We start from the raw sequence: 22,265 nt of genomic DNA on the forward strand, positions 1-22,265 counted from the left end.
GCACGCGTTTCTCCTGTATGACAGTTGCATTATTAGCCTTCTAAAGATTTATAAGCAATAAAATTCCAAGCTATTTCAACCCCTTCAGGAATGAAAAGCTTCATTTTCCCATTGCCTGGATGGTTACCTACAGCTAAATCCAAAGCTTTCTGCAAATAGGATCACAAGATAGTAGGAAGCTCAGAAAATGATATGCACATATGCACACACACACATATAAAGTTATTTATACAATCTATAAAATTTCCCCCTTGGAAAAGAGAAAAATAATGCCCCCTCCCCTCCCAAAATACCCTGAGGCCTCCCATGCTAGGTAAATGATTAAGTTTCTTCCAATTTTTTTTTTTTGGTCAGTCATGGGCTTAACTTGGGCCTGGGCACTATCCTTAGCTCTTCAGCTCAAGGCTAGTGCTCTACCACTTGAGCCACTGCGCCAATTCGAGTTTTCTAGGTGGTTTATTGGAGATGAGTCTCAAGGACTTTCCTGCCCCAGCTGGCTTTGAACTACAATCCTCAGATCTCAGCCTCCTGAGAAGCTAGAATTACAGGTGTGAGCCACCAGTGCACAGCTTTTTCTTCCAACTTTTTTAAGCTCAAAGAATTTTTTAGCCAGGTGCCGGTGGCCAAAAAATAAATAAATTTTTTTTTAAAGGGGTGGGAAGGTGGCTCAGTGGTAGAGTGCTTGCCTTGCATGCATGAGGCCCTGGGTTTGATTCCTTAGCACCACATAAGCAGAAAAAACCCAAAGTGGCACCGTGGCTCAAGTAGAGTGTTAGCCTTAAGCTAAAGAGCTGAGGGACAGCACCAGACCCATAGTTCAGGCCCCAGGACCGAACAAAAAAAAATATATGTATATTTTAAAATGTAAATGGCAGGAGGCTGCAATTCTTGGTAAGAAATGTATGCATTATCCTACCCATGTAATTGTAACCCCTCTGTACAGTATGTTGTCAAATAAAATTAAATTAAATTAAAAAATAAAAATAAAAAATAAAATGTAAATGGCAAACATAACACATGAAGAATTGATTTTGTAGAATCATTAAATAAAACATCCACATTTGAATCTTTTACCAAGACAAAAGTCACAATTAAGTTCCTTAACTTAGAAGGAAGATATACTCTTACATATACTCAAGATAACTATATTCAAGGCTATGGGCCTTGAATATAGAGTATAGAAAAGAGAGTAGGAGGGGAAAATTTCAGTAGAAAAAGAGAACTCATAAAACAGACAAACAGCTAAATGAAATACCAACCACTTCAGCTTACTAACAGTGATGGAAAATACACAATGGCAATCAGCATCACAACTGTTAACACCTCAAACCAATGTTTGCTGTGGGTTGTTTCTAACACGTATCATACTTGACTCAAGATTTTTAAGGAAGCTACTGTCCAAAAGAAATATAGGCTATTAGGGCTGGGAAGGTGGCTCAGTGGTAGAGCGCTTGCCTTGCATGCATGAGGCCCTGGGTTCGATTCCTCAGCACCACATAAGCAAAAAGAAAAAAGCCGGAAGTGGCACTGTGGCTCAAATGGCAGAGTGCTAGCCTTGAGCTGAAGAGCTGAGGGACAGCGCCCAGGCCCAGAGTTCAGGCCCCACGACCGGACCTCTCCCTCCCCCCCCCCAAAAATATAGGCTATTAAACCTTGTTGTTTTCAAAATAAAACTCAATTTTACTAAGTCAAATTAGGTTGAATTAATATATTTCCAAGTTGCAGCAATAATTATTTTACAGTTGGGAAGTGTGTGCCCTTTTTGCAAATATATTTGTTCTGAGCATCTTATAAACTGGATAATAAAAACGAAAATCTAAAGCCTAAATTAAAGGAAGATACAGTAGCCTAATAGTGAGCAAAGCTTCTAATAGTCTTGGCACGACGTCCAGGCACGGTCGGCTCTCTGCTGGGGGCAGCTTTCTTGGCTGTGAAGGCAGATCATGCCCTCTGTCACTCACAGGGAGCAGTTCTGCCCAACTGTCTCTTCTCGACAACTTTATCATCAATCTCTTTATTAACAGCTCCACTGCAGTCAGAAAACGCAAACAAGGACCAATTCGCATGCCAGATTTCTGGAAATCGCATAGCACCAGGCACTACACAGTGTGAAAGTTTGTGAAAAGGGTGTTGTGCCAAGAGACAGCACCACAAGGAACCAGCACAAAGTTGGGACATTTTACCTTCTTATGTTAAAATACATACCTACTTTCTTATGCCCCAAATCTGAAAACTAAATACCTGCTTAGATCGAGAAGGCAGTACAGTAGCAGAGAATCACTTTCATCCCCAGAAATGTTACTGTACTTCCAGAAAACATATTTAAGCAAAAACTGTATTAGACTTCCCCTCCAAAATCCCCCCAAAAGTTTGATCTATTTTAGTGACATTATTAGAAAACACACACACACGACTGAACTAAACATCTACAAGCATTAAAAACCCACAAAATGGAAATGTTTGAATTATTCAAACTACATTTTCAGCATGAAATCTGTTGGATCAAAAAATAACATCTTACAAAAATTAATTAAAAGAAATGCTTCTAAAAGACTTGTGAAGTCTTTTAGAAGGATCATATTTAAAAATCACAGCATAGGAAGTAGAGCTGTGGCTCCAAGTAGTATAGTGCCAGCCTTGAGCAAAAGAATTCAGGGACCAGGCCCAGGCCACAAGTTCAAGCTCCACGACCAGCAAAAACTAAAATCAGAGCATAACCAGACAATAAAAAAAAAAAAAATACCCTCCATGTTAAGTATACTATAATAGCTGCAAAGTTCAGTTATTGGGAGGCAGGGCAGTTTCCATGAAACTTCATATATGCACTATTACCAGTATAAAAGTCTGGATTTACTCATTATTTCCCTTTAGTCTGTTTAGGCATCATTATTTGACAAGAGCATGAACACAGATGTGCCATGTGCTGTGGTGCCGTGCTCCATGGAAGAGGACCTCTGCTGTGAAGGCCACAGTAGTGCCCACCTCTACCCAGTTGAAGCTGTTCTCTGGCTTCCACTCACTGTGCACTGCAGTAAAAATCACATCAACATCCCATCTTTCCCCAGTCATTTCTGAAACCCACAGAGAGTTTAAGGATAAATCCATTTACATCACTAAAGATTAGCACAATCAAAAACTGTAAGTTTGCCGGGCACTGGTGGCTCATGCCTGTCACCCTAGCTACTCAGGAGGCTGAGATCTGAGGATTGATGTTTGCTTCAAAGCCAGCCCGGTTTGTAAAGTCCTGAGACTCTTATCTCCAATAAGCCACTCAGAAAACTGGAAGTGGTGCTGTGGCTCAAAAGGTAAAGGGCTAGCCTTGAGCTGAAAAACTGAGGTTACAGGGCCTAGGACCAGAGTTCAAGTCCCATGACCGAAACCAAAACAAAACCAGTAAGTTTGATGGCAATAGGGCATTATTCTATGTGTCAGGAACATCAAAAGCTAGAAACATGCCTTGACTGAAACACACATACAATGTTTGGAAGTTTATTTGAATACATTTCCCATCCTACTGATGTGACTTATTAAAGCATCCCAAATCAGAAGGTAAGTAAGTAATGTGGCACTTTAGGTCATGTTAAAAAATAAACCTTTTAGCCGCCGGGCGCTGGTGGCTCACGCCTGTAATCCTAGCTACTCAGGAGGCTGAGATCTGAGGATCGCGGTTCAAAGCCAGCCCGGGCAGGAAAGACCATGAGACTCCTATCTCCAATAAACCACTAGAAAACTGGAAGTGGCGCTGTAGCTCAATTGGTAGAGCGCTCGCCTTGAGCTGAAGAGCTGAGGAACAGCGCCCAGGCCCAGAGTTCAAGCCCCACGACCGACAAATAAATAAATAAACCTTTTATCCAGGTGCTGATGGCTCACACCTGTAATTCTAGCTACTCAAGAGGCTGGCTGAGATCTGAGGATCACAGTTCAAAGCCAGCCGAGTCAGGAAAGTCCATGAAAGTCTTATCTCCAATTAACTACCAGAAAACCAGAAGTGGAGCTATGGTTCAAAGTGGTAGAGCACTCGCCTTGAGCAAAAGAGCTCAGGGACAGAGCCCAGGCCCTGAGTTTAAGCCTCAATGCAACTGCAAAAATAAATAAGTAAACAAATAAATTTGAGCCACGTGTGGTGGCACAGGCCTTGTAATTTGAGGGTTACATAGTAAAATTGTTTCAAAAAGCAAACAAAAAATAAAAACTCCTATAAAGAAGACTGTGCAAGTTAACATTTTAAACAACAAATGGCTAATCTACAAAAACAACTCTGTGCTCTTTGTAGATAAGATTTTTAATGATGTTTCTATATGTAGCATAGAGAATTACGGAGAATGAAGGACAATAATTACAATCATAACCTTCAATACAATTGAAGTGTAAAGCTGATCAAAGTCTTAATTCTACTCCTCTAAGAGGAAGCTTGTGAATTGGGAGTGGATAAATAGACTTTAAATTCCATTCCTTTCAAAAACATACTTGTGTGGTTTGATCAGCTGCTAGGCTGTTCCTAGAATATTGAGACAAAAGCAGGTCTCTGAGGAAGAGAAAGGACATTAAAAAAATCACTTCTAGAATAAAAATTCAATAATTCCTGAAATACATGAGTCAGAAATATTTATGTACTTTTTCACTTGGTACCATTAAAGCTATATGAAACACAACAAGATGTTTTAAAAAATAGTTTTAGATGAAAAATACACTGTGTTTTCTCTTAAAACCAAAAAGCAGTCTTGGGCTGGGGGCATAGCTTATAGAAGAGTGCTCACCTTACATATTTCAAGACCCTGGCTTGTATCTCCATCTCACAAAGTACTCAAAAAACTTTCTAACTTTTCTACGACTAATCCTGAAAAATAAATAGTACAGCAAGAAACCGCAGCAAACTGACAAGAAAAAGGATGAACAACTTGATTCTACAAATACATAAGTAACTATTATTATTATTTTTTGGTTGGTCATGGGGCTTGAACTCTAGGCCTGAGACCTAACCCTCAGCTCTTCAGCTGAAGGCAAGAGCTCTACACTTAAGCCACAGTGCTACTTCCAGTTTTCTGAGAGGCTGATTGGGGGTAAGAGTCTCACAGACTTTCTTGCTGGGGCTGGCTATGAACAGCGATCCTCCAATCTCAGCCTCCTGAGTAGCTAGGATTATAGGCATGAGCTGCCATCACCTGGCAAGTATTATAGTCTTAACCATTTGCAACATATGAACTAAAGGCCATGCCTATTACAAGTCTAATTCATTCACCAATTTCTTGTCTCAGACAAAAAATGAACCACTTAAAATTTTGGCTTGAAGGAAACCTAATGAAGAAGAAATCATGCACAGACAAAATACATTCAGGCGAAAAGGCAACTAATCTTCCTGGTACGATTCAATTTTATTAGAACTAAAATAAGTAAAAGAAGATCCAAAGAACTGTTTGATGCCTTTTTGGAAAAAGTTCATCTTTTAGTTTTGGAGAAAGGATTTTGCCTGCGTTCCAAGCTGGCCTGGAACTACCAATCCTCCTGTCTTAGTCTCCCGAGCATGCTACCACAGCTCTGGCTATCTTTACATTTAAATGCATTTAAGTGTACTACTACTTCTGAGGCTTGATTTGGCCTTTCATATACCAATTACTACTTGGAGCTGCTGATCATTTATTGTCACCTCCAACAGCCAGAATACTATGCAGAACTTTGAAACAGTTTTCTGTGTAGAGAAAAGAAAAGGTGTTAATTAGAAAAATAATCCAGAATTTACCCAGAGCCATGAAATACTCGACTTCCAATGATCATTTTACTAATTCAGCAAGATGCATAAGATGCCTAAAGGCCGTGAGGATAATAAAATACACAAAGTATGATACTCAGCCCCATATGCAGTTGTCTACCAAGGCAGAAAATGTGCGGCAAGCTCAGCTATGTAGATGTTAATAATAAAGTCCTGGGTAGTTTTCCCAATGTTTTCATTTTTGCAGAATAAACTCCAAAGTTGGATTATACTTTTCTAAAAAATGTATCCCACACTATAGTCATAAATAATATCTGAAAAAGACATTAAAATCTGGAATTTACAGGGTATGGGCACAGCTGTATATTTCTTGGAATAATAAATAATAACAGTAATGCTAAAGAGGTCTATCTCCCACCAGGTAACCAAAACATATAGAAGCAACTTACTCCTAATCCATGCCATACAATATCAAGCATTTGGAGTTTAAGAGTAAAACCTGGTTTGGATTTGGTATAATAATAAACAGGAACCTGGCTAGCTATGGTCTATAATTCTAAATTTGCTGAAAAACAACAGTGCCACCTGCTGACATTAGAGATCAAGTGCCAAGTACTCTGAAAGCCAACAATTTTGAAAAGGAACCACACAGGGTACTGTCTACACTGCACAGGATAAAAACCCAGATAACACAGTGTCTGCCCACTGGGTAACTATCTTAGTGGGTGGAGAGCTGAAAGTGAGTTATTAGTAGCTATATTCACATCTTCCTCCCAAAAGAATAATTATATGAAAAACAAAGACTTGGTTATTATGTCAAACATAATTAGGTTGCTGTTGATGGGTTAACCAGAAACATGTAACCATAGTAAACGTATTTTTGAATCTCCATTCAGTCCTACTACAAAAAATAGACAAGTGAAACCAACCAAGTGTTACAACATTTAAGAGAAGAGTACAAGCAAAAGAAATCACCAACTATAAGATTGTGCTGTTTTTTTTTATTGTGTTTTCAATGGAGAAATACATCATCTGTTTACAAAATAGCTCTTGAAAAATACAAGGAGTACAGATACTATAAAACAAAGCAAACTTCAGTCATGAGACACTACATACATCATGCGAAAGCAACAGTCTGATCTCCAAGTTATGAAAACTAGAATTAAAAAGTCACTACACAGAAAAGGTCCAAGTTTCCAGCCTGGCAAAACTTGGATGCAGTTACATGAAACGCTTAATAAACTGAAATTTTTCTCCCCAATGTGTAAACAAAATGACAAGACTAAATCTGTGCCTGGCGATGTCAATCTAACTCTGAAGCTACACAAACACAGACACCTTTACAATTCGCCTGTTAGCTGACCATCTTTTTTCTTAGGTGGTAAAAGGAAAGGAAAGGTGACTGTGCAGAGCAAAGATGTGGGAAGTAGAAATATCGCATACTAGACATTATAAAGTCATGGTGAAAAGAAAGCCTCAATTAATGCATAGCCTAAGGGGGAAAGGACTACACTCCAACTTTTGGAAAATTAATTTAGAAGGATAGGGGAAGAGATTAAGCAACTGCAGGTGAACATGAAAAATGCACATGTAAGAGAATGGAGCACAATGGAGGATTCACAAAACATGCTCATCAGAAAACTCTGATAGATTTGCTTCATCCAGGTTTATCAATATCTGGCATCCCTCATACTTCATAGAGATGGATGAGAATTCTGCTGTATGATAAATTGTTTTCTTTAAAGAGTTACTAATCTGGTAGAACAAAACAAACTAAAAAGGAGTAGAGAGCTAACTAGATGTCAAGTGCTTGCTAGAAATGATTTTTAGAATGTTTTTGTATGTAAAATTTACTGACAAATTTTGATAAACCAGTTAAAAATAAAAATTGGTTTAAAAAATCTTAGAGAAAATGCTTTTTTTACCCATGTTTAAAATGGAAAATCAATTTCTATAAGATAGGAATAGTAGTTCTGTGGAGTGTACAAAATTCCTCTTTAGAGCTCAAATGGCCATTCAAGATGTACCATGCTTCATGGACATTACTTTTAGTCATCCTACAAGATTCATCACAATTTTGTGTTCGTGCCATGTAGCAACAGGGTCATCTGTTTCACATCATGGCTTAAGAAAATACTGGCATTTTGGTTTTTGTGAAGTAAGTCCTACTTTGTGCATACAAACAAACGAGAAGAAAAAAAAAAAGCAAAGAGATAGAGAGAAGGAAGGCTAAAAAAATGTATTTGCTTCCGGGGGAAGGGGGAGAACAAAAACATATTTGCTGGTTCATTGCTGATTTGTATGCACTATAAAACAACTCTATAAATAAAACCAGTATCATTTCTGAATCATAACCCCATCAAAACCAGGTATTTCCAGATTGTTCTTTTAATGTCAAACGTATCCTCTAAAGTTGGCCTTTCAGTTGAAGGGTTACAGCTACCTCATTGTGACTGGATTAGATGTACTTTGTCCCTTCTTGGAAGTGTAACAGGACACCACCTTACAGTAATGTCCAATTTGAAGATTAATTGTAAAGGAAATTCTTTGGGAAAAAATTAAAATCCATCAAGCTGAAAATCTAAAATTAGTTCTACTTCCTAATAAAAAATACATAAAAGTGCATCATTAGAATAAGGAACTCTTATGCCAGTTTGTATTGCAAATTTTCCAAACAATGCATCAAACATATTTACCCAATTCAGATGTCAACTATGGATACAAATATAGCTTGAGGTGTCTTTTTTTCTTTTTTAAAGGCAGTAATTTTTTTGAAGAGTAATGCAACTGTTGCTAACACAATAATAATAGTACTCCTGGCTTCACATACTAACCTGGACTTCCGATCAAGTGCTGATTAGCCCAGTAAGGTAGGTCACCAAAAAAACTAAATCCACTGTCAGCCACGTCTAGTCTTGTACCTTCCATTCTCCTTGTTTAGCATTGAAGACAACAGGTTGAGCTGGCAGATACTGTTTATGGACCCCTGAGGTTGTTTTACCGATTCAGTCTCAGTTTTATTGAATTCTTGATAACAGGAATAGGATTTGCAGGGAGAGCAGGGATATCAGAAAGGTCTGTACTGGATGTTTTCTGAGAATGAAAGCAAAGAGCACATTGGTGTTCAAAGCACTGCAATTCAACAGCAAGATGTATTTTACCTGCTAAGAAATTGTGGCCCCTATCACAAGCAAAGCATTAAAATTTTAGAGAAAAATATTCAAAAATGTCAAGATGGAATGCAATTAACTATCACTAATCAAATTATGTGTATACTTGGACACATTTTCAAGCAGGTGCAAATACTTTAATAATACTTTTACAATCTATAGAAAACTCCTAAGGATTTCAAACATATCTCTCATACACATTTCTTGACCTAACACTCACCTGTAATATATATCAAGGTAATGTTAAATTGTATTTACTTATTGTAACAAACAGCTGTATTATTAAGTAGTACTGGAGCACCCCCGTGTGGGAGAAAACTTAACTTCATCTCAAACACAAAAGCAGCCAGCAGTTATCATCTCAGTACATGTGCTATTTTCTTACAGCACAAAATACAAAATTAACTCTGTACAATTAAAAAAGCAACTTAACTATCCTACATTTTAGGGAAGCTTTTCTTATTACCAATAACTAGGATCAAATCACAGGGATTATTTAACATCTGAAAATACAAAAATGAGTTATAGAACATTATAAAAAGTTCCAAATAGACACAAAGATTCCCATGTATCTGGAAGCAGCTTCTGATGCTGTCAAAGCCCATCTATTCATCTAAATATTTACCTCAAAATAGATTCACTGTTAGACATCGCCTCCCAAAAGTAAATATATCTCATACTATAGTAAAATGGAAGTGCTTTTAAAAATCATTAATTCTGTAAACAGGTATTTTTTTTCTCTCACTGGGTTTACATATTTGTTATATTATTTAAAAACAAAACAAAACAAACTTCTAACTGGGTGCCAGTGGCTCACTATTATAATCCTCGCTACTCAGGAGGCTGAGGTCAAAGACCCAGGCTTAAAGCTACTCTGGGGCAGAAAAGGCCATGAAATTCCATTTCCAATTAATCAGCAAAATACTGGACCATGCCAGCTGCATGGGAGCAGCATAAAGGCAGAGGGAGAGCAAAAAGGGGGAAAGAGGAGGGGTGATTTGCTCATAAAAATAATTAAAATGACCAATACCTCCTTAGAAAACATTACGCAGCAAACCAAGACAGTTTAAAGGATCACTTAAATGAAACGTTTGTCCACGTATCAAAATGAAGCACATTTCTTCATGTTAGTCTACCTCCTACATATTTTATTGTATAAAGATGATAAAAAGTAAAAAATATTCTATGGGGCTGGGAAGGTGGCTCAGTGGTAGAGCGCATGCCTTGCATGCCAGAGGCCCTGGGTTCGATTCCTCAGCACTACATAAGCAAAAAGAAAAAAGCTGGAAGTGGCGCTGTGGCTCAAGTGGTAGAGCGCTAGTCTTGAGCTGAAGAGCTGAGGGACAGCGCCTATGCCCCATGACCGGACCCCAAAAAAAACAACAAACAAAAAAACATTCTAAGCATAAATAAGTATAGTATTTATACAGATTTACAGATTTAAGGTCATTACCATCCAACAGAGCACATTTAAATGAACACGTTGTAACAACTTTGATACACAAAGAAAAATCATGGACTAAGTACAGCAATAGTAGTATTTCAGTTGTTGTATAGAGATTAACTCATTTGATATTAATATTCATTTGAGTTTGATGTATACTTTGAGGTTCAGTCAACTGGAAAAGATTTGGGAAAAAACAATTCTTTCATAACAAAATAATTATTTCCAAATCAGTGTAAAATGATATTTACTGCATTCAAGAAACCATCATTATAAGCAGAAGTAGCACAGACTTAAACTAATTTGCACTAAATATAGAAACAAAAAGATCGTATTAGCCTTGTACACAAAAAATCCTAAAAATCATCTTTTTCTTTTTATTTAAATTTTATTCTTCAATCTATCAATAAAATACTTACATAAGATGAGGGTATATGATTGGTAAGGATACAAATGACTTACAGTATATAAGGGTATCAATCATAGCTATATATATATTTGGTCTTTGAGGAGTCTGTGTTGCTCGGGCTGGTTTTGACCTTGGGAAAATGATCAGTTCACATCAGCCTCCTGAGTACCTAGGACTACAGATATGCACACCAAGCTAGTGATAACACATCAAAGAACAATTTCATCAAATTTAGTGCCCTGTCTTTTTTCAATCTACAATAAATATCTGTATCTATATTTTTCACAGATAATCATAATAGTCTAATAAGAATGCGTGTTTTGGATTAGGAATGTAGCTTAGTGGCAGAGTGCTTGCCTAGTATGCATGAATCCCTGGGTTCCATTCCTTAGTACCACATAAAAAGAAAAAGCCGGAAATGTCCCTGTGGCTCAAGTGGTAGAGTGCTAGCCTTGAGCAAAAGAAGCTCAGGGACAGTGCCCATAGTGAGCTCAAATACCAGGACAGAAGAATGCTTGTATAACATGCTAATCTTAGGAACATAAACAAAACTCTCCTGGCTTGTTGCATGTAGTACCTGAGAGGCCAGCAGAGAAGCTGCTGTCTGAATAGCTTCTGGTTGAGTTGTACTTGTCTCTGTATCAAGTTGTTCCTGTGAGACAAAGAGGGTGGGAGGAGGGAAGAAAGACTTAAAAAAGGGTAAAATAACATAACTGGGTTTGGTTGCTAATAAAGACGACAAACCGGAAGACAGGAGGGATCAGGAGAGAGAAATGTAACTATATTACAAAAGCACTTATTAAGCCTTTTTACAGGTTATTTCCCTATTTCCAATATTCATAAATTTCTACTTGCTTACTTAAATTTTGCAATGCATGGTCAAAATATCTATCATTTCAACTAGCTTTAATTTGAACATGTTAAGCAAATATTAGTTAAAGACATGCATAGACACACTGCTGCCCAGACAACAATAACAAAATTCCAAAGGAATCTGAGCTATATGAGTGACTGCACTCAATATTATTAAATACAATTACTCATAAATATAAAAATTGTCCATAATTAAAAGTAGAAAAAAATCTCTAGATAATTTCTCCTTCCTTATGGCCTCTAATAATCAGTGTGCTGGTTTTACTCTATTTTTTAAAAAAACAGACAGGGTAAACTAGATGGGCCTACTGTTGTGAATCTTTAAAATGCAGTGCACAAAAGCAAACATACATATGCATGCACAAATGAAAATAAACATACAAAAACTTGAATTTCCACAAAAATATGTAAGCAAACATAAAAACACAAAATATCGGTTTTCTCCCCATAAAAGTGAAGAATAAACAAGATTGAAGAATGGAAATACAGCCTTTTCTGGGGAACAAGCTGGCAGCACATCTAGTTTTACAATTAAGCATACCATTCACCTTGGAAAGTCTTCTTCTATTAATTTATTCTAAATAAATATAAGTAGATGGCAGATATTTTGCTACAGTCAACACTCTAACAGCAAATATAACTATTTTTATGAAAGCCATTATTAAAAATAACAGGACTTATTCAATATGGTAATAATCTTTTATACACCCATTAGTAATAACTTCGTAGATTATAATAAAGACATAAATGTATTTTCTGAGTTTCCAAGTGGATTAAAAATTAGAAAGTAAAATGCAGTGGTATGTATGTACAAATGAGAGAACGCTTAAAAATCTAGACAGATACCAAAAGAATACTTGTTAGAATATTCATCATGGGAATTTCTTTCATTTGAAAGGCAAAACTTTCTAATATTTCTACAACATACAGAAATGAAGCTAAAAGCCTTTAAGTATATCTTAACTTAGAAATATATAACATTCCAAGTCTTTCAGAGTTTGAAAAAAATCAATCTCTTCCAAGTCATCAACTTTATTCAAGCTCTATGCACCCCAGGACTAGCCAAAACAGTTCTCCAATCCTAACATAGAGATGACCTTCTTATTGCTCACTATCTACACTCCTATGCAACCTTCAAAGACACATCAAATGCTACTTTCTTCCACAAAGACTTCTGCCATTTCTACCGTCAAAAATACCACACCCTATTTTGCTCCTTAAACTTTGAATTAGTTTTGTTTCTAGCTACATGACTTATTTCTACCATATTATCTTCTCTACTTAATTGTAAGTAAAAATAGGGACCAGACTACTATATTCTCTTCAGCATTAGGTATTAACATTACAAAGCAATACACAATTCTCTAAAAACAATATTTGAAAAAAATCTAAACTGTGTAACACAAAATATAATACAGACATTTCCATCCCATCTCTGCATTCTTAATTGTGTATTTCTAAAGGCTAAGTTGGTATACCTTTGTTTCTGTTTTATCATGTCCACTCAAAGCAGGACAGTTAGCATCTTCACTTGTTTCATCCTGTTTTTAAAAAAAAAAGCTTTATTCTCTAAAACGAAAAATTTAGATTATTTGCCAATCAATGCTTTAAATTAGAAAAAATTTTCAAAACCATAAAATAAGATCAAGTATAGTCGTAATAAAAGTTCCCCCTTTAAAAAGCTTTTTGAGATTAACTTGGCTTCAATAAGCACCACATTAAAAAAAAACACACACACACAAGAGAAAAATTGTTACTGTAGCTAATGTATATTCCCAAACAACTAAGGTTCATAAATATTTTTGTGTGAGGTAAAGGAAAGAATACCCTAGCCAAAAGCTACTACTCTGAGGTACTATCATCCTATGGGAGACATATCCACACAGTTTAAGAAATGCTGTCAAATATCATTTAACTTTCTCAACCATAGCTAACAATTGACACCACAAACATGTGTGCCCATGCCTGTGTACATGTGGGCACCCCTGCCCCAATACACACACACACACCTTTCATAGCAAAACCCACTAATACTTTGAAGAATTCAAGATCTGAGATATGCTTTTGCTTTGGGACTAAAAGTTACATTGATACTTCTCAGCTTTATTTACTGAATAGAATTAAAATTCCATTTTAAATAACAGAACAGAAGTTACAGGCAACTTACAATAAAGTTAGAAAAGATTTAATGAAGTAAAAACAAAATTTTGATAAGGACATTCTCTGTATTCCAAAAAAGTTACAAGTCTTATCACAACTGTGTAGATCAAAATACTGACTAGCTACATGATACTATGAATTACTAATATCAGTATAATAAATATACTGGGACCAAATGATGAGACAAGGTTGACCCTGAGTTAAATACTGAAGCTAAGTAATACAAACATGACAGTTCATTGTAATTTTGTGTCTGAATCTCCTGCAGAAAAATAGTTGTAAATATATAGCCTAGATTAGTAATATAGTCTATGAGATACAGCAAATTATTTTTACTTTTAGGATTTAATATACATTAAGCTGAACTACAATTCTCCTGTTAGGCTCGGTGTTGATATCTCATGCCTATAATCCTAGCTATTCAGGAGGCTAAGATCTGGGAATTGTGGTTCAAAGCCAGCCTGGAAGTGGAACTGTGGTTCAAGTGGTAGAACACTAGCCTTGAGCACAAATGCTGCGTCCTGGCCATGTGAGTTCAAGCCCTAGTGTCAGAGGCATCAACTCGCATGACCCCATTTGAGCTCCTGTGTGCTGTGAGAGTGCATGCTAGCTTGCATTCCCTCTGAAGAAGGGGTTACCCCTTCTTCCAAGACAGGGCAAAGGTCTGATACCCAGCACCAGACTCAGGTGAAGATTTGAGGGAAGTGTCATTCATGCTCCTCCAAGTTAACCCTATAGAACAATGCATCCAGACCTTTGTGTACTCACCTGTGCTTTCCTTACTATGATTACTGGAACTGCTCCACATTTGTTGACATGGATTAGCTATTCCTGCTTACTGACTTAAACTCTCATTGTCTGTATTCCCATAAAACGGTTTTAAGATTAACTCTCTGCCCCCCTGACTGAAGATTTACTTCTTCTGCCTGTTTGCTGCCTATAAGCATGTGATGTTCCAATAAACTTTGTCTATACCCGCATGGTATGGTCCACTTTCTGCCTACCAGACACTGTGTTCCCAGGTCTCGCTGTGTGAACAGCTACACCCCAGGACCAGCACAAAAAAGAAAGAAATGTTCTCCTGTCTAGATGCATGAATCCCAGAACACGTGATCTGGAGTGCTGGGATTACAGATGTGGATTGTCACACCGGCTGACACTTAATATCAGTAGTAATGAATAGAAAAACAAAAGACCAACTTTTTTTTTTTTTTTTTGGTTGGTCCTGAACTCTGGGCTTGGGCACTGTCCCTCAGCTCTTCAGCTCAAGGCGAGCTGCTCTACTGCTTGAGCCACAGCGCCACTTCCGGTTTTCTAGTGGTTTACTGGAGATAAGAGCCTCACAGACTTTCCTGCCCCGGCTGACTTTGAACCGCAATCCTCAGATCTCAGCCTCCTGAGTAGCTAGGATTACAAACGTGAGCCACCGGCGCAAGGGCAAAAGACCAACTTTTAAGGGGGTTTAAAATAACAGTATCCATGCTAAAATAAACTTTGAATTGTCAACCATTAAATTTAGGTCTTAAAGAGAAAAATGAGGAGGGGTAACAAGTTTGGCAAGAAATGTACTTATTACCTTACTTATGTAACTGAAACCCCTTTGTATATCACCTTGACAATAAAATTTTTAAAAATTTTAGATCTTGGGTCTACTTCTTCCTCTGAATAAAGTTAGCTCTATACTTGGAAAAGCCAATGAACCTCAAGTTCCTTTGTTGGGAAATGGCAATAGCTTACAAAATAAATTAAGACCTTTTCTCTACCTGAAAATTCTGTTGGTGTTAATTCCAAGGAAATATAATAAACAAATAAGAAAATATATAAAACAAAAAAATTATAAGAAAAACAAGAAACATCTATTAAAAGGATACTTAAAAGACACCAAATAATTTAACAGCCATCATCTTTAGTTGCATGTTTTAACAAGAGAATATTTTAAAATAATCAATGAGACAGTCACTTAATGTCTGATGATACTGATGAACACTTACTTTTTGAAAGTGGGCTTTTTTTTTTGTTCATGCTTTCTTTTACAGATACATGATTTCTAAGTTCTAATGAATAATGGTGCCTACATTTTACTTCTAAAGACTCTTAAGGACAAAAGGAAATGGAAAGCTGACAGACTCAAGGGGAGAGACTGACGGTTCATCATAACTGCGGCTGTGTGGTAGGCACACGGTGGCTCTTCATTTTCCTATGTATTTTTAATTTTTCATATTAAATTTAAAGTGTTCCTATTGTGTCTCTAAACCATACAAGAAACAGAAACACTATTTTAGCTATATAAACAAAAACAAGATTAAAAACACTGTGCTCATATATATAAAGCGCTCTTGGAGTGCCATTATAACAGTAAAGAAATCAAATGTAAGAAAATCAAATACAGGGGCTGGGAAGGTGGCTCAGTGGTAGAGTGCTTGCCTTGCATGCATGAGGCCCTGGGTTCGCTTCCTCAGCACCACATAAGCAAAAAGAAAAAAGCCGGAAGTTGCGCTGTGGCTCAAGTAGTAGAGCGCTAGCCTTGAGTGAGGGACAGCGCCCAGACCAAGAGTTCAGGCCCCATGATTGGACCCCCCCCCCAAAAAAAAAATCAAATACAGAAATCAAAACTAAAAAGAAATCTCAATTCTGAAATGTTCTGATAACTCAAAATACTATCAACAGGCAGAATGTGTGATTTACACCAAAACTAGTACATTCTTAGTTACTGCAAAACACTATTATGTGGCAGAGGAGCTCTTAATAAGATTCTCAGATCGTACTCCCAGAAGGTTCTGATGTAGGGTACCTGGAAGAAGCCTTAAAATCCCTGGTTAAATAAAATAATGAACTCAGCTCTTTGTGGGTGAGGCAGGAGTATCTTGAGTATGAGGCCAGTCTAAGAAACACAATACAACTCTGCCTCAAGAAAAAAAAAAAAAACCTTGAAAAAAAAATAGTTTTAACTGAAGCTAAAAATCACTGCCCTGCAGGGCTGGCTCACGCCTATAATCCTATAATCCTAGCTACTTAGGAGGCTGAGATCTAAGGATTGTGGTTTGAAGCCAGTCCAAGCAGAAAAGTCTCTGAGACTTTTCAAGAAACTACTCAGAAAAAGCTGGAAGTGGCACTGTAGCTCAAGTGATAGAGCTCTGGCCTTGAGCACAAAGAGGTTGAGGAAGTGTGCCCAGGCCCTGAGTTCAAGTCCAGGACCAGCAAAAAACAAAAAACACTGCTCTAAGAGATTTTTTTTTTTTTTTGTTTGGTCAGTCATGGGGCTTGAACTCTGGGCCTGGGCACTGTCCCTGAGCTCTTCAGCTCATGGCCAGTGCTCCACCACTTGAACCACAGCGTCACTTCCAACAGTAACCCATCTTGTAAAACATACTTGTATGCATTGTTCATTCTCATTTAGCACAAAATGTCAAAATCCATCATAATAAATTTCAGTTAATTATGGCTATTTCTGAAGTTAATATAAAACCAAAACATTTAAATAGACTCAATCAGGGCCTGGGAAGGTGGCTCAGTGGTAGAGCGCTTGCCTTGCAAGCCAGAGGCCCTGGGTTCGATTCCTCAGCACATAAGCAAAAAGAAAAAAGCCAGAAGTGGCACTGTGGCTCAAGTGGTAGAGCGCTAGCCTTGAGCTGAAGAGCTGAGGGACAGCGCCCAGGCCCAGAGTTCAGGCCCCACGACCGGACCCCAAAAAAAAACAAAAAACAAAAAGACTCAATCAATTCATTAATTTTTCACAATTATTGACCCAAGCACAGTAGATCCCAGGACAAACCTATAGTCTCTCATTCAAAGGAAAGTTTCAATATAAATAATCGACTCAACCAAAAATTGTAATTAGTGACTTTTGAATGGTCATCTCTGGGGCAAAGGTGAGTTCCTCGCTAATATATAAACTATATGGTAACAACTGGAAAGGTGAATTTGCTTTGTTAACAACTTCTAAGATCCATACCAAAGACTTCAGGTGTTGCTCAATGGGAGATCACCTGCCTAGCATATCCAATGCCCTCCATTCTGATGCCACAGCACATCTAAACAGATAAACTTATATAAACATATAAGTCTTTTAAAATCAATATATGCCTTTAATGGTTTTCCTAAAATTATTTCAAATTGTGTTAATGTAAGCCAGCTACTATAAAAAGTAAAGGTTAGAAAACTACTGATTGAAGATCACAAATTAATGTTCAATCATTAAACATATACACAAAACACCAAAGTACTAGAAGTATAGATCAGTGGTAGTATTGTATACTTAGCATGTTCAAGGCCCTGAGGTGGATCCCCAGAACCCATGTTATCCTGTAATACCAAGTACAGTACAATAATTCCATCTTAAATATAGAGGATGTTCAAAGGGGCCAAAGAGTAAATAAAATTTAAAGATGTCACTAAATATTAACACATTAAGGTGACATTTAATGTACTAAAAAAAGTACACATACTTAAAACACTGGCACAGGAAATGGGTGCAGCTCACTGGAATAGCACTTGCTCATTAGCATGTATAAGTACCAAACTCAACAAAAAAGAAAACATAAAAAACATAAAAACAAGCCAGGTGCTGGTGGCTCACGCCTATAATCCTAGCTACTCAAGAGGCTGAGATATGAGGATTACGTTCAAAGCCAGCCCAGGCAATAAAGTCCATGAGACTCTGAACTCCAATAAATCACTAGAAAACCAGAAGGAAAATAAAAGGAAGATAAAAAGTGGTACTGGACCACTCCAGACTCCCAGACACACTAAGTAGTTTCTACTGTTCCTCCTCACTTTGGGCTGGCTGAAGGTTTTCTCCCACTGGATTTAAAAGCAGACAAGTTGGTCTTGCCATGCTAATATATTTATATGTACACACATGCACACCCACACCCACATACCTCTTCTATTTTGGTTTTCTTGGGACTTTCTTCTTTGTGAGGTGAGGATGTTCTCTTGAATCCTACTATGGGATTAGATATTTTTGTTGCTGCATTTCCTGAAGGTCTAGGTGGTGGGTTTACCAGACGTGTTGAGGAAACAACTCTGGAGACCGTAGGCTTTGGTGGTGGAGAAATGGCTGGTTGTGTGGCAGTTTGAGGAATGCTTTCATTCGATGTACCTAAACAATAAATATATGTGAGTCTCAAACCAAAAAACAAAAACAAAACACATACATAAAGCAGTAAACACATAAACACAAAAATATATACTCATTAAAATAAATTAGAAGCCTTTATCTGAATTTTATTTCATAACTTTACATGCAAATAATAAAGAGTATTTAAAAATATATTTCAAATACTTACCCTCTTCTTCAAAATTATGTTTAACCCAATTACTTCTTTTTTTGCCACTCCTAGGGCTTGAACTCAGGGCCTGGGCACTGTCCCTGAGCTTCATTTGCTCAAGACTAGCACTCTACCACTTGAGCCACAGTGCCACTTCCAGCCTTTTCTGTTTATTGGTACTGAGGAATCAAACCCAGCATTTCACGCATGGTAGGCAAACACTCTACCACTAAGCTACATTCCCAGCCCTAACCCAATTATTTCTAAGAAATCAAAAGTGTCACACCAGTCTCCTTACCCCCTGAGCTTTCACTGGAATTTACTTGTGGCACAGAAACTTCAGTAGCCTGTATGTTGGTCACAGATGCTGCCATCACAGCTGGAGCAGGACTGTTTCTGCTAAAAATAATAACAATAATAAAGTACAAAAAGGAAACTGAAAAGTATAAACTAAACCTTAATAACTATATTTTATACAGACTTGTCTCTTTGGTTTTACTTTTCATACATATGCTTGATTTAGCAACTGGCCTTAATGAGGAAGTCTAACAATCAAAAGCATACAAACATTCTATAAAATAATACTGTCCAACAGAACTTACTGTAGTAATGAATATCTGCTATTCTGTGCTATTAAGTATTGTATACTCTATAAAGATGCAGCCATTTCCATATGTGAAACATGGCTAATATGTAATTCCATATCCATATATGAAATATGGCTAGTATGTAATTTCACATACTATTAAAATTTTAAACTGTTTTATATGGTCAGCGACTACCAAGTCTCTAAAGAGGATGACTAAAGATCTGTTTTCTTAACTGGTTTGGTATAGAACATAATTTTATGTAAAAAAATCATAAGGAACTGGTCTGAGATGTCTGTATACAAAAATCTATGGGTACATGAAGAAGCCCTAGAAGCTCATCCAATTGCCCAGGATAAACAATATTCTCAAATAACAAGAGTATTTTACTTTAGAAGTTATCTTATGCCTTCTTTACCCCCTTTCTCCAAAGTATATCATCTGCTTTTGCATGCCCATCTCAGCAAATGATCGTACTTCCTAGTTCAAACAAACAAGATCATCAGATAGGAATGGCTTCAAATTTAGAGACATGCATACCTCTATCATTAACTTATCTTCTATACACTGAGATTGTTATTAGACACATCAATATCAAAAATTTCGGCTGCGAAGGTGGCTCAGTGGCAGAGTGCTTGCCTCACATGCATGAGACCCTGAGTTCGATTCCTTAGCACATATAAGCAGAAAAAAAAAATGCCAGAAGTGGCCCTGTGGCTCTAGTGGTAAAGTGCTAGCCTTGAGCTGAAGAGCTGAGGGACAGTGCCCAGGCCCAGAGTTCAGGCTTCACAACTGACCAAAAAAAACAAAACAAAACAAAACAAAAAAAATCCAAGATTAACTGGAATTGAGAGGGGGTCAAAGAACTATGTACATTAAAAGTAAATCAAGCCAGAAAAAAAAAAAAAAAATTCAATACGTTTCTATGCCCCAGGTCTCAGCATCTATGATCTATGAACTTACCACTCCTACAGGTCCTGTATCTCAAATTTTTGGCCTTAACTAATTGTTAATGTTATTGTTACCATTTAAACACAGCCTACAACTTAAACAGGCCCATGAGGGTTGTTCTTTTTTTTCTTTTCTTTTCTAATTTAAAAGTCCTGAAAGGAAAATAAAGCAGAAAGTGCTTACTCTCCTCAGCTACTGTTCACACTCTTGAGGATGAATAATGAAGCCTGAAAGGTGAGCAGCACTTGGAGGACGTAAGTTTTGGTGCCTGGCTTTCACATGGGACCAAAGAAAGTGGTCACCTTTAAAGCTACGGAACTCTCGGGTACCCAGGTACCCTTTAGATTAAATGGAGTCAAAGTAGATGATACCAATCAGGAAAACTATTAGGATGGGATAAGGCACTAAAGGACACAAATAATGAATAGTTTTGAAGTATTATCCCAAACTAAATCTGAGCTAAATCTCAGAACTAAATCATCATATTGTGAAATATGATGAAATGTATGTGTGTGTATATATATTTGCCATCCGTGTGTGTCTGTGTGTGTGTGTGTGTGTGTGTGTGTGTGTGTGTGTGTGTGTGTGTGTAAAAAAGTATGCAAAATCCCCCAATTCTTATTTAAAATGTTTGCTTCTTCACCTGCCCTATCCATACTAAAATGACAACATGTTAGTTTGGTATTCTACAAATTGGGAACTCTGACATTGACAAACTTCCCCAGCATGTTCAGGAGGCCAGGCCTGATGTCTTCAGATTAAAATTGATTAGTTTAAAAACACCATGTACAAGCTGGGAGCTGGTGGCTCATGCCTATAATCCTAGCTACTCAAGAGGCTGAGATCTGAGGATCACAATTTGAAGCCAGGCTGGACAGGACAGGGTCCATGAAACTCTTATCTCCAATTAACCACTCAAAAACCGGAAGCCAGACCCCACTCAAGTGGTAAAGCACTAGCCCTGAGCACAAGGAGGCTCAGGGTTGGTGCCTATGCACCGAGTTCAAGCCCCAAAACTGACAAAACCCAAAAGATCACATCCACAATAGCCAAAGGAAAAATGTAACATCACTCATTTTCCATTTCTCAATAAAATCATCCCCTAATTCTACCTTTGCCACTGCTTATACATTAACTGACAAATTTTAAAACTGTTTCTTAAGGGGCTGGGAAGGTGGCCCAGTGGTAGAGTGCTTGCCTCGCATGCATGAGGCCCTGGGTTCGATTCCTCAGCACCACATAAGCAAAAAGCCAGAAATGGCGCTGTGGCTCAAGTGGTAGAGCACTAGCCTTGAGCTGAGGAGCTGAGGGACAACGCCCAGGCCCAGAGTTCAGGCCCCACGACCGGACCCCCCCCCCCCCAAAAAAAACTGTTTCTTAAAAACTGAAATATGGTTTAGTGCTGGTGGCTCACACCTGTAACCTTATCTACTCAGGAGGCTGAGATCTGAGAATCACCATTCAAAGCCAGCTCAGGAAGGAAAGTCCATGAGACTCATCTCCAATTAACTACCAGAAAACTAGAAGTAATACCATAGCTTAAAGTGGTAGAGCACTTGAGAAAAAGAGATCAGAGACAACGCCCAGACCCCAAGTTCAAGCCCCATGACTGACAAACAACAACAACAACAAAAATTAAAAGTATGAAAGACTTCCAAATGCAGTTTTTAGCATATTCTTCAAGGGGCTTGTTG

General features: G+C 37.6%; 1 protein-coding gene across 4 annotated transcripts in view; it reads right to left on the bottom strand.

The window, feature by feature from the left end:
- Nucleotides 1-6,690: 6,690 nt before the first annotated feature.
- The window catches only part of Papola (poly(A) polymerase alpha), a 74,927-nt gene continuing 59,352 nt past the window's right edge, over nt 6,691-22,265 (bottom strand). The window contains exons 18-22 of one of the 4 annotated variants that reach the window (XM_042692752.1): nt 19,332-19,429; nt 18,644-18,864; nt 13,082-13,144; nt 11,308-11,382; nt 6,691-8,800 (exon numbers count right to left, since the gene is read on the bottom strand). In XM_042692752.1, the coding sequence (XP_042548686.1) occupies nt 8,705-8,800; nt 11,308-11,382; nt 13,082-13,144; nt 18,644-18,864; nt 19,332-19,429 (553 nt within the window). In that variant the 3' untranslated portion in view covers nt 6,691-8,704. Of the gene's footprint in view, nt 8,801-11,307; nt 11,383-13,081; nt 13,145-18,643; nt 18,865-19,331; nt 19,433-22,265 lie in introns of all 4 variants that reach the window. The other 3 variants (XM_042692751.1, XM_042692754.1, XM_042692753.1) reach the window with 3 other exon arrangements.

The sequence above is a fragment of the Dipodomys spectabilis genome, unplaced genomic scaffold (assembly GCF_019054845.1).
Source record: "Dipodomys spectabilis isolate Male_0828 unplaced genomic scaffold, ASM1905484v1 ptg000157l, whole genome shotgun sequence".
Lineage (NCBI taxonomy): Eukaryota > Metazoa > Chordata > Mammalia > Rodentia > Heteromyidae > Dipodomys > Dipodomys spectabilis.